This window comes from Vulpes vulpes, chromosome 12, assembly GCF_048418805.1.
Source record: "Vulpes vulpes isolate BD-2025 chromosome 12, VulVul3, whole genome shotgun sequence".
NCBI lineage: Eukaryota > Metazoa > Chordata > Mammalia > Carnivora > Canidae > Vulpes > Vulpes vulpes.
Window position 1 is genome coordinate 116,121,332 of NC_132791.1, and position 14,497 is coordinate 116,135,828.

Sequence of the window (14,497 nt, forward strand, 5' to 3'; positions counted from 1 at the left end):
CCGCCCAGGCACAGCCACTGCCTCCCCCTCAGTCCCGTGCTCTTTCCCAGAACTCCCCACCTGCCTCTGGTCAGAGCTGAAGCCATACAGACTCAGTGTTTTGCCCCCTTGGCCCCAGGAGTAAAACACTTCTCCTTTTCTCACTTCCTTTCCTGCCTTGTGAGTTGGCAGTTCCCTGGCCTTTGGTCCCCTGCCTCCAGGGCCAAAGGCCATCCTTAGATAAGGTGTCTTTGCCATGGCCCCATCCCCAGCCTTCCTGATCTGCAGGGTCTGGCCTTGCATTGGCAGCTGTGATACAAAGGGAATTTGCCCCACTTTTCCCGGTCTGGTGCTGTCCTCAGAATCCGCCGGCAGCCAGGTCAAGCGCTTCCTCTGGGGCTGACTGGCTGCAGGCTCCCGCCTCTCCGGCACCTCCCTGGGGCCTGGGGCCAGGGCCCCGTACCTGTGTTTGGGGGCCACCTGCCTTCCATCCTGCCAGGCGCTTTGCCCACCCTGCCTGAACCTGGGCCCCGGGCCCGTGAGCCCCCCCTACCCCTGACCCAAGACTCCCCAATCTGATTCTAAGTGTTTCCTGCCCAGAGGAGAGAGGGGTCAGACCGCAAAGGGCCCAGTGCCCTCCTCATCCTCCTCTTGTCCCAACTCCGCCACCAGACTAGCTTTCCAAGGTGAACTCCACAGGCCAGCCTAATTCCCTCCATCCATGGCCATACCCCCAGCCATTTTGTACCATTATATAAATATATATATATAAATATAAATATATAAATACAATATGTGAAGACATCTTCTTGGTTTTTATTTTGAAACGATTTTTAGGCTTGTTTCGGGGGTCTCTGTGCTGCCTGTACTGTATTGACCTGTTTTATAGGTGCCTTTTTATTAAAAAGAGAAAATTTAAAATCCAATGTCTTGCCTTTTTGCTTCGGTGTCTGGCTTCTCCACTGCCCAGCTCACCATTGGGCGCTGGGAGGACAAGGCGGGGGTGGGGGCAGCAGGGCTCTCCCGGTGTTCCACGGTGAAGACAGTCCCCCCGGATCACAGCTCTGATTTCCACCATGGGGGTCTCCCGGGGGGCTTGGCTGGCCTCCCTGAGTGGGACGGGGCATCCCAGATGTGCCCTCAGCAAGTGCAGGGGTCCCGGACATCCCACCCTCGCCAGAGCAGGGGCTGCGGAGGAGGGGGTGAGCCCTCTGGGGCAGGCAGGCAGGCAGGCACGGAGCGGCTTCCTCTGGTTCCATCTGAGCAGTATCCTCTCAGGGGCAGGGCTCGGCTTCCTGGGGCTCGGGGACTTCCCTGCTTCTCACCCTGCCTGGCCTGTGGGGATGTCTCGTGGCTCCTGCGGAGGCCCGGACGGCAGGTGGGGGCGGGGGGGCTGAATGAGATAACTCCCAGAGGCCCTTTCCAGTCTGCCATTCTCTGGGGTCTCCAGCTCTGCTCTGACTCTCGGCAAAGTGCTCCCTTTGTGTGATCAGGGTCCCTCTGCTGCCCAAGTTTCTCCCAGTTGTGTGGCTTGCAGAGGGGGGGTGAGAAGGAACAGTCTGCCTCCTTCCACATCAGTGCCCAGATCTACCAGAACCCGACTGCCCCTGGCCCATACTGGGACCGCTCCACCCTCGGCAGAGAACGCAGCTGGGTTTGATCTCTACCTGCCCCTCCTTGGGGCCGAGGAAGCAGAATCTTTTCTTTCGGTGGCTTCTCTCTGCTGGCTTGACCTTAGTCCTTCCCTAGGATGCTGGCTGGTCTCTGAAGGGACCTGGAGTCTGCCCTCTGTCTGCAGACCTCCCAGGGCTCAGTGACCTGAGGCTGGCGTGGTGCCACTTTGGTTGGAGCCAGGAGCAGCTTCCTGGATCGGGTCAGTTGAAGCTTCCTGCTTAGTCAAGATGCTGCAGGGCCGGTAGCCTGGCAGGATGTCTGTGTTTGTTAGGGACTGGACGTTAAGGCCGCATTCTTTTGCCATCTGGCCTCTGCTCAGCCTCGACCTCCATCTTAAACCCTGGAGCTCAGCCTCTAGCTTCTTTCAGCAGGTGGGGTGAGAGGAAAGGTGGGTAGTTGTGGAGATCCGTGGTCCTTAAGATGATGGAGCGTGTTCTGGGAGGCAACTGACTTTCCCAATTGGCAAGAGCAGAAGTGAAAGTTGTCTCTTGAGCTTCGGAAAGTTAAGACGAAGGAAGGGGATACAGATGGGCATAGGCATCCTTTGCTTTGCCTTTCGGCTGCTTCCCCTCCGTGGAGTACAGCTTAGCCCTGGGGCTGGAAGAAGAGCCAGCAGGGATGTCCTGGAAAGAAGGCTTGGCTCCAGCTGCCCCAGATGAGGACACCGGCAAAGGTGAACTCTTAGGATCCCAGCTCCTGTTGCAAGGGGTTCCAGCAACTCCGCATCCCCCAAGGGAAGCAGAAACAAAGGGAGCTGCAACCTAGAAGGTGGTGAGGGAGGTGGCATTCTCTGACTCGGAGAGACTGCTCTTGCGCCAACTAGGGAGTAACTGGCAAAGGGACGCAGGGCCAGCACAGCCCAGCTTGGTCAGAAGGCGAGACAGGTCACTACGGAACTTCACGCCTGCGAAGGTGTAGAGCATGGGATTGAGACAGCAGTGGGCCAGGCCCAGGAACTCACTCATGGTGATGGCCACAGAGAGGTAGCCATTCAGCTCACAGCCATAGCCCACGGTCTTCAGCCTCACCAGAGTGTCCAGGAAGATGACAACGTGGTAGGGTGACCAACACAGAAAGAAGACGCTCGTCACCAGGATGGCCACCCTGACTGCCTTCTGCCTCTGAGGGCGCCGCTGGGCCTGGCACAGCCTGTGCACCACCCCTATGTAGCACCAACCCATCACCAGCATCGGCAGCAGGAATCCTCCCAGATGGTAGAGGAAGCGGGAGGTGAACCAGGCATTGGTTTCAGCCCGGTTCTCCTGGGAGAAGGTGCAGCGCGGCAGAGAGTCGTTGTGATGGGGTTGGCTGACTTTGGCGAAGAGGATCTCCGGCAAGGCAAAGAGGCAGCTCACCAGCCAGATGGTGGCACAGGTGATGTGGATGGAGAGGAGGCGGCGGTGGCGGTAGGCGTGGACGGCGTGGACGATGGCCAGGTAGCGGTCCACGGCGATGCAGGCCAGGAGTAGGCTGCTGCAGTAGAAGTTGACCTTGTGCAGAGCGATCACAGTTTTGCAGAGGAAAGTGCCCAGGAGCCAGCCCAAGGAACCCTCGACCACAGCAAAAGGCAGGATGAAGACCAGTAGGAGGTCGGCCACCGCCAGGTGGAACAGGAAGGTCTCCGTGGAGCTGCGTGTCTGCCGATGCCGCTCCAGGATCACCAGCACCAGGATGTTGCCCATCATACCCAGGAGGAAGATGAAGCCATAGGCCACTGGCATGAACACAGCCTTGAAGGAGGCCAGGAGGGGCCCCTCCACCATGGAGCAGAGGTGATTTTCCACCACAGGGCTCTCGGTGCTGTCGCTGTAGTTGCCTAGTTCCTTGTACTGCAGGGGCGAGGAGACAGCAGGGTGGGGGGCTGAGGACCCGCCTCTCCCTCACCAGGGACCCTGACTCCCCCTGTAGATTTCTCTGATCCCCCCCCCCCACCACCCCACATGCTGCTCTTGCCCCTGTACTCCCAACACCTCCTGCCTACCAAGTCCCCATCTGCTCTTGCATGTCCATGAACAAATCACTTTGCCTTTTCCAACTTTCAGTTTTTGTCTGTGAAAGGGACTAATGCCTCACAGGGTAGTGACAAAGATGGAAGAGAGACATGGTGTGTAGGGTAGGGAGGGGCTCCTCTGAAGGGCTGTGCACCTGTAAGTTACCTTGTGTCCCCCGATATGGAAGGCTGTGGGCTCATGGGTGGGAACCAGAGCTTCAGTTTTGGGAACGGATCTGGTGGGGGCAAGGAGCCATCTGTTCTAGTTCTGAACAGAGCAGTGGGCACTAAAACCTAAGCTCCTGCTGAGGGGGGAGCTGCCGGTGGATGGCCTCCTGGCTTCCTCTTGAGGTGTCTCTCCATTCCTGAATGTCTTGGTTATCGCTGCAGACCTTAATAGCCTTAATAGTTTGGTTTAATCTGAGCAATGAGCTCGGATCTGCAATATTTCTATCTGACCAATGTGTCTTGCTAAATTTCAAGTGTGTTTGAACCCACGTTGCTCTACCTCCAGAGCATACTCCCACCACTACTACGCAGCACTGCCTGGGCTTCCCTCCCTGCTCCTTCTCATCGCGAGCCAACTCCCTCTTCTGCTTCCTTCTCAGCTTCAGAAGCAAGTGAGGAAGGGGTGGTGCTCTTCCACGAGAAGGTGCTGTGCCCACTTGTCTCCGGAAGCTCCTCCTCCCCAGCCTCCTCCTCCTCCTCCTCCTCCTCCTCCTCCCCTCCGTGCCCCACCTCTCCCCACCAGCGCTCAGGTTGTTTACCCAGCTAACCGCAAAGGAAGATATGGTGTCTGTTTTCATACCTTTCACTCACAGCTGTCATGCACCTGCTCCTCCTCACTTCCCAGCCCTGTTCTCCCCCACCCCAACCAGACCCCTCCCCATGGTTTCAAAACCAATTATAACCAACTTCTGTGGGCTGAAAAAAATTGTTCTATAAATGATGAGCTCCAGGGAGGGAGAGGCTAGGAGAGGGTACTCTGCACAGAAGCTCTAGTTGGTCTCACGCTGCCCTTCTTCCAGGAGGATGAGTGGTCTTGCACAAATAGGCGGTGGTTGCACAGCCATCCAGGGGCCCCAGTTGTGGGTTACACGCTCACTCTCGGTGGGCAGACCCATTCCCTAACCTGTGCCTTTCTTTCTGGACCCTGGTGTGAGAGGGTCTGGAAAAAGGGGGTGGAGGATACATTTGTGCGATGGCAGAGCCATCTGCCTCCCTCCACCCCAGCGACCCTCCACCACGGCCTCAGTCCAGCCTCCTTCGCTCTATTGCCCAGGACTACTGTCTCTGCATGGACCCATTCCAGAAACTTCTCTCCCTTTGTCCGTGCCCCTCACATGGATTTTACAACCCACAGATCCCATCAGTGTCCTGCGTGAAGTCCTTCACTGGTTCCCCATCACCTGTAAGCATCTTTATCTCCACCGCCCTCATTTCACACTTTTTTTTTTTTAAATTTTTATTTATTTATGATAGGCACACAGTGAGTGAGAGAGAGAGAGAGAGAGAGAGAGAGGCAGAGACACAGGCAGAGGGAGAAGCAGGCTCCATGCACCGGGAGCCCGATGTGGGATTCGATCCCGGGTCTCCAGGATCGCGCCCTGGGCCAAAGACAGGCGCTAAACCGCTGCGCCACCCAGGGATCCCATTTTTTTTCTTTTTTTTTTTTTTTTTTTTAACCTCATTTCACACTTAATAGCAAAGCCAATTTACAAGAGGAGGCAAGTGATAAAATTAATCAACAGAAGATTGGAGTAAGCCAACCCCAGTGCATTCACACAATGGAATACAATGTGGTGCTCGGAAAGAAAGGTTCACCCACGTGTTCTCTTAGAGAAAGATGGCTAACACACGCTGCCACATTTCAGACCTGATTGCGGGGCACTCCACACAGCACGATCCCCTGGACTCTCTTCGCAGGGTTTCCTGAGGCCTCAGCTCCTCTCCTTGCCTTCAAACGAGACTTCTCCACTCTTGCCACATGTGGTATTTTGCACATAAGCTCTTGTTTAAGATAAACAACTCTGCTTTCATTCGAAAACCATAAACTTGCAGGGTGAGATCTGCGCTCCCCTGTGGGGGCTTGAAATGCCTATGAGATATTCCTCCTAACTTTTCAAACTTCATCTTCTATCATATTGCTGTAGGCACCCTGTGTTCGAGGTTCATCATTCCACTGGCTGCCTGCTCCCAACACCCCGATGCATCCCCATCTCTGAATACTTGCTCTCACTGCCTGTGCAGAGCACCCCTTTCTCCCCGTGATTGCCTAGCTAATGCCCATGCTTCCTTCGGGGTTCCAGTCCACCCCACCTCCCTGCCGCTGTCCTAAGCTTGGGAGGGGATTAGATTCTCTTCTTATGTTCTGTGTGTCTTTATTACAGCGCTGGGCATTGGCATGTGCATCTCCTCACTAGATGGCGAGCTCCTGAAGGCAAACCTTCTGTGTCCCCCTTATGAGCCCATGTGTTTCATACATGATAGACATTTGACAGATGTGTGCCCAACTGCTCTGAGGGCAGTTTCCCAGAGATGGCCACGTGCCCCTGTATTCTGACACTGTAGACAAGTCCCTCTGTGCTACTGTGGGGACTCAACTCAGACACTCCTTTTCTCCTTCTTTGGTTCGGGTCTTCTCCCAATGCCCTTGACAGCCTAGAGCATGTCTTAGGTTCCCTCTCCATATTGGGAGGTATTTTCAATCTTGTCATTGACTACAATCATTTGACTCATGTTGGAATTCAGCAGGAGGCAAATGGGGAAACGGTGTGTAGTCTCCATGCAGAGCAAAGCAATTCAGAGCCAAGGCAAAGTGATGTGGGGCCTGGGGTCATCAGTGAGGCCGGACTCCTGCCTCTGGGGGAGCCTGGCTGCCCCTTGGAGGGCTTGGGTACAGCCAGCCTATCTGGGTCTATGAGAACTACTCAAGTCCTTACCCTCTAAAGCACCCAGGCTGATTGGTCTACTGCGCATGTAAAGTCAGCACAGTGGGATGTGCCCCTAGGACCCTTGAAGCTCTATCTCCCAAGAACCCAGGTTTAGAAGACAATTGAGGGAAAACTCTCTTTTCCTCCCCACCAAGGAGTATTTGTTTGGCAAAATGCTCAGGTAGGGAGGGGAACACGGAAGAAGCTGGTTTGAAGGGTGCTGGGAGTTGTTAGTATGTCTCAGTAGGAGGTGTCAAACAGACATTTTGGAGGCTCAGGAGTGTTACATGTTAAAGCCACTTCCCACACCTGGGGAGTCAGACACCCTCTCCCCTCCCCAAACCGTGGAGAGAGACAGTGAAGCAAGATTGGTTCTGGTCTGGTGAGAAGTTGAGGGATCATGAATCCTACATAGTGGGGAGTAGGGCGCAAAAGGGAAGGCTCACACCTGGAGGGAGCTCACTGCAGACAACCTGGCCGAGTGCTTACTCATTCTTTCACATCAAAAGCTGCAGGAACCCAGGGTCCCTCACGTACACACATGCTCTGACAGCAGTGTGCACCATGTATAGGCACAGCCACATGCCCAGGTCAGACCATGACAGCATGATGCCTAGGCAGGTACCCAGCAGACAACAGCATGCACAGAAGCCAGGGGTTCGTACCCCAAAGAAGGCAAGCAAACATTATGAGCGAGATGAAGCTGAGCCCTGAACCAGGAATTGGGGTAGAAGATTGCTGTGAGCACTGGGGATACGGCAGGAGAAGGAGTTAGAACTTTCTGGGTCCTGATATTGAGGAGGAAAGAGGATGGGGAGGTGGCAGGGTGCAAATGCCTTACGGCCCTGCACTGGCCAGTGTGAAGGTCAGCAAACATTAGCTGATCGGGGTCTGTGTGAGCAGGTGGGACAGCGGCTGACAGGGGCATTCCTCAGGGGTCTCTCCTGGACCCTCTCCTCCTTGATCCTTTCCACCCTGTCTTGGGTGACATGGCTGGGGGACACTTACGGACAATGCAGAGTTCTCCACAGCCAGAAACTCAAGGCCCAAACTGACCAGATGGAATTGATCGGGAACTATGTAGAGATCTAGCCTCGCGTTCAAAATTTCAACTGTCTGGGGACACGTTAAGGAAGACCTGGCTTACCGACCCCGACAGTTGATGAGAAAAAGACCTGAGAATCTGTTGATTGCAAGCTTCAGATGAGTCAACAGGGTGACGTGGCTGCCAGGATGGATACTGTCACCTTTTTCTAGGTGAACAGAAAGGTGTAGGTGGGCAGCTGACACCACCCTAGTTTGTTTGGTCTGGACAAGGGTGACCAGTTTGCTGAGGGGTCTGGAAATCCCCACCCTGAGAGGAAGTTCTCAGGTACTTCTCTGTCTAGGCAGAAGAAGACCCGAGTCCAGGAGAACTGCCTTCCTCGAGGACTAGAAGAGTGCCGTGGGCAAGAGCGCAGGACGGGCTTCTAGTGTGAAGCTCTAGAGGGCAGACTGGGAGGAATGTGCAGAAGTCGGGGTCTCAGTCAAAGGAGAAAGAACCTTCTCTCAGAACCACTCTCCAACAGTGGGTTGGGGCCCCTGGGAGGAAAAGGACTGTGTGAGCTCAAGTGTGCGGGAAGGGACTCCTGCCCTGGACAGGAGGCTGGGCCCTGCCCTCAAATGCCCCTCGCACAGCGCTCGCAGATGCTTGGATTGTCTGGCTGTCATGCTCTGCCCAGGGCTGAGCTGATTCTCAGCATGATCTTCATGGAGCTCAGCACCTGCGTGGGAGCTTTGTTCCCTTAGCTTGTCTGTCCTGTAGCCAGAGAATGCCCCAGATTGACCTTGGGGCTCAGCCCCCAGGAGAAGGCAGGGCTGCTGAGCCTGTGGCTCATCCAGGCAGAAGCCTGGGACTCCAGGGGCCTGAATCCTAATGGCTGTGGAAGGCGCCTGCATACAGATACAGGTCACTGCTCTGGCCTTGGGGAGCACACACGGGTTCCATCTCCTTTCATGTCCCTGTCTGGATAGTCCCAGCCAAGGGTCAGGAGCTGTGGGTGGGACCAGCCCTGGTGTCTCTCCTTCCATCCTTCAGTGGCTTGAGGAGGGAGGAGATCTGGAAGATTGAGACTGGGCTAACGGCACAAAAGGGGTCTGTGTCCCTAATCCCGCTCTTCCTTTTGAGGGTCCACACTCCCAAAAGACCATCTGAGACCCTGGTTTGCCACTTGTCACATCATCCCTTTGCCCCTTCTCTACCCTTCAGGAGTGAACCTGCCAGGCTCCTCTTTCCTCTACCTGGAGTTTGGGCCATTAGGAACATGGTGCTGCTCCGGATGTGGTTTTGGGGGGACTTTAAGCTACTCCTACTTTTGCACTGAGTCTTTAGGTGTAAGGGAGTCCTCTCCTGGCACCCCAAAGTCAGCACTTTGGGGACAGTCATACAGTCTGAGGGATGGCAGACATGTACCCTAGATATGTACAGCAAACTCTTGAAACTGTCGCCTGGGTCAGCACCTATTTGAAATATTTTGTCCCATCATTTCTGGAAGACTACTCATTCTTGTCTCTTGATTCTCAGTGCCTAATCTGTGGCCACTTTTATAACGTTCTGCCGGGGGGGGGGGTGGGGTGGGATATGTGTCCTTAAGGAAGGCAAGAATTCCTGATGGAGACTGGGGTCTGTATGCCTGAGCCCAGATTCACCTCAACACTGACCTCTCCCCGGGCTGGTCCTGGATCTCTACCTCATCTCTCAACCCTCAGATCACCCCCAGTTGGGGCCTCCTCCCCTGGGATTCCTCTGGGACTTTTTACCTATTTGATGGGGGCTCCTCCCCTCCCCCAAGGCAGAGCCCAGAAACAGCCCGGTTTTGGTTCCTCTTCCTTGCCTCTTCTTGAAGAAATGAGATGGTACATGTGGACAGGTTTTATAGCCTGCGATGCTCTGATCACAGTGAAATGGTTTTGGGGGGATCATTACTGAAGGAGAGGGGTTGGAGGAGCCAGGTCCTGGGACTGGACCAGATTTGCCCTGTCTAGTAGCTTCCCCTCCTGGCTGGTGCTCAGGATGGAGCTAGAGGCTGAGTTTATGCCTAGCTCCTGTAGGTATCCCAGCCCAGGCCCCTTTGCTGTCAAAAGGAGGCTCTGCACTTCCAGATCCAGGTTCCTGTGGACAGAGACTTTTCTAGGTCTCTCTAGATCTGCCTTCCTAGCAGAATGGGTCCCTGGCATGCCCACGCCAGGGACCCAGCTCCTTATGCTGGTGTGCTTAGCTTTGTGCATTTTTTTGCTTGGGTCCTTCATTCTTGGGAATTAGCAGCTCATCTTTTAAAAATGGACATTTTAAGTGGCTAGAGTTGACCTTGGAATCCAAGAGGTGGAAGACAGGATGGCCTGTCTTCCTGGAACACTGGGCTGTGGCCTCAATACTTAACCTTAGAGTGTAGAACCCAGTCTTCTAGGAAAGTGAACTAGTACTTGGTTTGGACAAGGACAGGAAAGGGAATAGGAAGTAAAAGGCACAGAAGCCAGACTAACTTCAGAGACAAATGGTAGCTGGGACTTTCAATGCATCGTAAGTCCAAAAATACTTATTAAGAAGCTACTATGTGCAAGACCATTCTGCTACTCCGCCATCATGGGGCCTCTGTGCTGTGAGACACTGTCTAGGTGGCTGTCAAAACCGTCCATAGCCCTATTGTGAGTGGGTAGGGTGGAGGGTGAGGGTCTGTGTTCCTGAGGGGGCAATGGCCCTAGAGAGTGTACAGGGAGGAAGTGAAGGCAGGATGAGGTACTGGGAGCTGGTTGAAGAAGAGCTCCAGAGCCTAGATGGTTCCAGTACTCCTGGGCTCCTGACTAGACTCTGATCGAGGGGGTCAGATGTGCTGGGTTGCCTGGCCCAAGGACCACTTATTTGAGTTGTGACACGTAGCAAGTAGCCAGGTCTCTCTCTCCTTGGACTATAGGTTTTCTTTCATATATGGGACATGCCCTATTGTCCCCTGCCCTCTGCCACCACCTGTCTCTAGTAGGTCACGCAGTGGAGTGAGGCGTGCAGTTAGGGGAAACTTTTGAGGTTTCTCAGAAGCCGGGATGGGCCAGATCTTGGGTTGGTTACTATGTTATCCAACTGGGTCAGGGTTCGTGGTCAGCTTGAAGCTGTGGGCAGAGGAAAACACCCACTAACCTAATCAGGTGAGGCCAGGGGCCAGGATTGGGGGCCAGGGTGGGAGCACGGTGCCTTGTCAGGATGGTGGAGTCTTAACCTGGTCAGAGTATTGTCCAGACTGTGATTACTCTTAGGGCACGCAACCCTGCACTTAGAAGAGCCCCATGCTTGGTTTAGTGTTATGCTGTTGCTATCTTGAAATTCTTAATAATTTTTGAACAAGGGTTCCGGCATTTTCATTTTGCATTAGGTCTCGCAGGGAAGGCAGGTCTGATTAGACTGATGATTCTGACTCTGCTTTTATCTGGAGTTTGGCTCTGAGAGGCCAGACTTTGTATATTTAGCTCTTCCCTCCACCTTCTCCCTATGTTCCACTTAGAGTTCCAAGCTTTGGGATCTGGGAAAGTGAGAAGCAGGCTTTTCCAAGCAAGTCTGGGAAAATGGTTGGTAGAGTTCTAGTATAGACTCAATTTGGTGGAGCTAGAAGATGTTAGGGGAGCATCTCAGGGTGAGTTTAGGGTCAGGAGAGCTAGTGGGTATAGGAGAAGCATTTGGATCCTTTATGATCCAGGCCAGAGTACAGCTCAAAGATAAGTCCCTTCCCTAGAAGACCATTGGCCATGCAGGAAAAGGAAGAAAGAAGAAAGAACTTCCCCCAAAGATCCTCATAAACAGTCCCTCCTCCCTGTACACAGGAGCCCCAGGGTCTCTGCTTGAGCTGTTCCCTACACACATCCTTTGGGAGCCCAGTGACAACCAAGTCACTGCTTCATAGGAGGGACTTGGGTGGATGGCAGTGTGATGCTGGGGACCATTTTCTTAGCCCACCCAAGAATACCTTATTTCTAGAGATTCCAGTTTTTTGAGAGCAACCACAACATGCTTTGAAACATTTCTAGGATTAACACAGAGTTCTCCCACAAACTTGGCATCCCCGTGCCCTGTGACTCTGACCCAAAGTGGTCTTCTCCCTTGCTGACCACCTGTCCTCACACTTCCTTGGTTTAGCACATAGTCATTGTCTAAGAGCTTCTAGCAAGAGGAGTTTTTTTCCTTCATGGGTAGACCGTAAGCTACTTGAGGGCCAGGAGCAAATCCTCACCTTCTCCATCCAGCATAGAATGTAGTGCTCTGATGATATAATCATACAGCAAGAGATGAATAAAAAACTGGAGCAGGTTCCCAATAGTAAGAAAATCTCCAACGCACTTTCCCACCCACGCCTTTATTCCAGCCCTAAGAGATAAGCAGAGGATCTTCTTTTGAAGGCTGGAGAGGCAGAGTGACTGTTCCAGGTCACACAGCAAGTCAGAGAGGATACAGGAACGGAACCCATACTTCCAATCCCCCCCAAAAAGATGTCTGTTTCAAGCAACAGCTCTACTTATCTGCTTCCTCCATGGAATGGGAAAATACAGTCCTAAAAGGCAAGAATCATTGGGCCTGCCTGGATTCTTCTAATCCACAGCGGGAGGATACTCCACAGCTATCCCCTCTTCCCTGGACCCTGGGCACAAAATATTTAGAATTCCAGGAGGGCCTGAGTGACCATCTGTCTCTACTCACCATGTCCTCCAGATTGTAGTTCATAAGGTCCATGTCCAAGGTTAGGGGGTAGTTCATGCTTGTAGCCGTACGTCACCAGACTGGTCACTGACTGATGTTGAGAGGCTCTCTGCCTGGTGCCTATAGAGAGGTGGCAGCCGTCAGCTGCAAATTTAAACAAATGAGTTGTGCACTGTCTCCTGGGGCTGCGTAGGACCCGCAGTCTGCCTCACAGCTCATCACTTTTTTTTCCACTGGGTCTTTTCTGTTTTTTTTTTTTTTTTTTTTTTTTTTTTTTTTTTAAATAAGAAAAAGGGAAAATCCCCACAGCATCAGTGCTAGTCAAGCATATCAGCCTTTTTCCTGGCAATGGTTGTCTCAATGGGGCTTGTGACTGATGTGAAGGCTGTCCCTCACCTCTCTTCCCTGGGCCTCCCAATAAGGAGTTGTATCTTATAATGAAAACCACCACACGAGTCAGCAGGGCAACAAGGGAAACTCCATGTAGAAAAGGAACAGGAGCAGAGCCCTTCCAGGACCTCTTCTCCAAGCCACCTTCAATCCTTCACCTTTCTTGCCACTAGGGCGACCAATCATCCTGTTGGCCCCAGACCGAAAGTCCCTTGTCCTGGGAAACCCCTCACTCCGAGGCAAATGGGGACACTTGGTCACCCTACTTGCTACCATACTTTTGGCCAGGCAGGGGCAAAACCCCTTCCCCTTCCAGTTCAAGTTCAGGAGAGAAAGGTTAGAAATTTTCAAAGGGAACAACATTAACACATTACTGGAAGTCAAAAATGAAATTACCCAAATTACCAGCACAAAAATACAAGCAGTCACAGAGTCATCCTCTGACTCAAAAAGAATGATGTTCTGGCTACAAATGAACTTGGTTGGCATCTAATTATTAACATCAGAGACAACCCAACTGGAGTAGATTCTTACATGGGAGGATGCCGAGGCTCAGAACGGGAGGGGAACATCCCAGGGCCCGCGGCTGATCAGCGGCGAAGCTAGCTTCCCTGGCTGTACAGTCAGTGTTTTCCCCACTACACCAGGCTGCCACTCCTGCGGGCACAGGCAGCCCTCTCCTTCCCCTCAACTCTGTCCTATCGGAGGACTCCTTCCTTAAGGCATCAATCGGTGTCCCCTCCACATTGTGTCTTTGGGTCTTTTCTCTTTATGTCTTTTCTCCCAGGACAGAGCATCGCCTCTCTTGGTCCACAACAATTTAAAAATGATGACAGCACCCCGGCACCCACATAGAAGATGCCATTTCTTTGCTCATGTCATCATCCTCCCTTCCAGCCAAATTACCATTTGCTGGGTTTCTCCCCTTTTGAGAGCTTTCCTTGGTCTTTTCCTCCATATTCATCCCTCCTCTTTCCATCCTAGACACTTTGCTTATAACCCCCACTGTGTCCCCTCCAGACACAGCTTTCTTGGGTTCCAACAACTTGAGGATTGTGTTGTCAGGGCCCTTCTTTCCCCTCTTCATTCACTCACTGGCTTCAGCAGCAGCTTTCAAGGAGGAAGAACCCCAAGACAAGAGGTAGGAGTTCCTCTTCTGTACTTCAGTCCTGAAATGTTCAGGAGGAAACTGCCCCAATGTTTCTTGTCTCCTATGTTTGCCAAGCACTCCCCATTCTTTCAGCCCCATATCCCAATATCCCTGCCCCTTCAAACCATTGATACATTCAACTTAGTCTTTGCTGCTCTAAGGACATTGATTAGGAAGGAATATAGGGGAGCTTGGGGGATCAGTCAAAAAAAGTGTCTGACTCTTGATTTCAGCTTACGTCATGATCTCAGGGTTGTGAGATCAACCCCACGTCCATTGGGCTCCTCTCTGGGTGTGGATCCTGCTTAAGATTTTCTCTCTCCCTCTGCCCCCGCCCCCCAAGAAAAGAAAGGAATATAGCATACAGAATCATATAGGAATTGGAAGGGAATTTGGAAGATAAACCAGTCCCTCCTCATTCTCCCTCCCCTGCCCCCAGGAAATGCAAGAATCTTGTCACTACATCCTCATCAGATGGTCAGCCAGCATTGGACAAAATCACTAAGAGTGAGAAACTTGCTTCTTCCAAGAGATTGTGTTTAAGGTAGGATGATTTAATCATTAGAAACTTACTCCTCATGCTGAGTCCAAGTATGTCTCCTTGTAACTCATCCCAGAGGGCCTGGCCCTGCTTTCTGTCCAGATTGTCTACTAAGCACCTT

The 14,497-nt window shown here is 52.8% G+C and overlaps 1 protein-coding gene across 1 annotated transcript; it reads right to left on the bottom strand.

Moving 5' to 3' along the window:
• Nucleotides 1-775: 775 nt before the first annotated feature.
• Nucleotides 776-12,420, bottom strand: CXCR5 (C-X-C motif chemokine receptor 5). The gene is made up of 2 exons (XM_025998867.2): nt 12,296-12,420; nt 776-3,482 (listed from the first exon to the last, which is right to left on the bottom strand). The coding sequence occupies exons 1-2, from the start codon at nt 12,350-12,352 to the stop codon at nt 2,415-2,417; spliced, it is 1,125 nt and encodes a 374-aa protein (XP_025854652.1). The 5' UTR covers nt 12,353-12,420; the 3' UTR covers nt 776-2,414.
• Nucleotides 12,421-14,497: the final 2,077 nt, after the last annotated feature.

Coding starts and splice junctions, on each gene's coding strand:
- CXCR5 (XM_025998867.2), bottom strand. CDS start 12,352: ATGAACTACCCCCTAACCTTGGACATGGACCTTATGAACTACAATCTG. Junction 3,483..12,295: donor ACTACAATCTGGAGGACATG/GTGAGTAGAGAC, acceptor TCGCCCCTGCAG/TACAAGGAACTAGGCAACTA.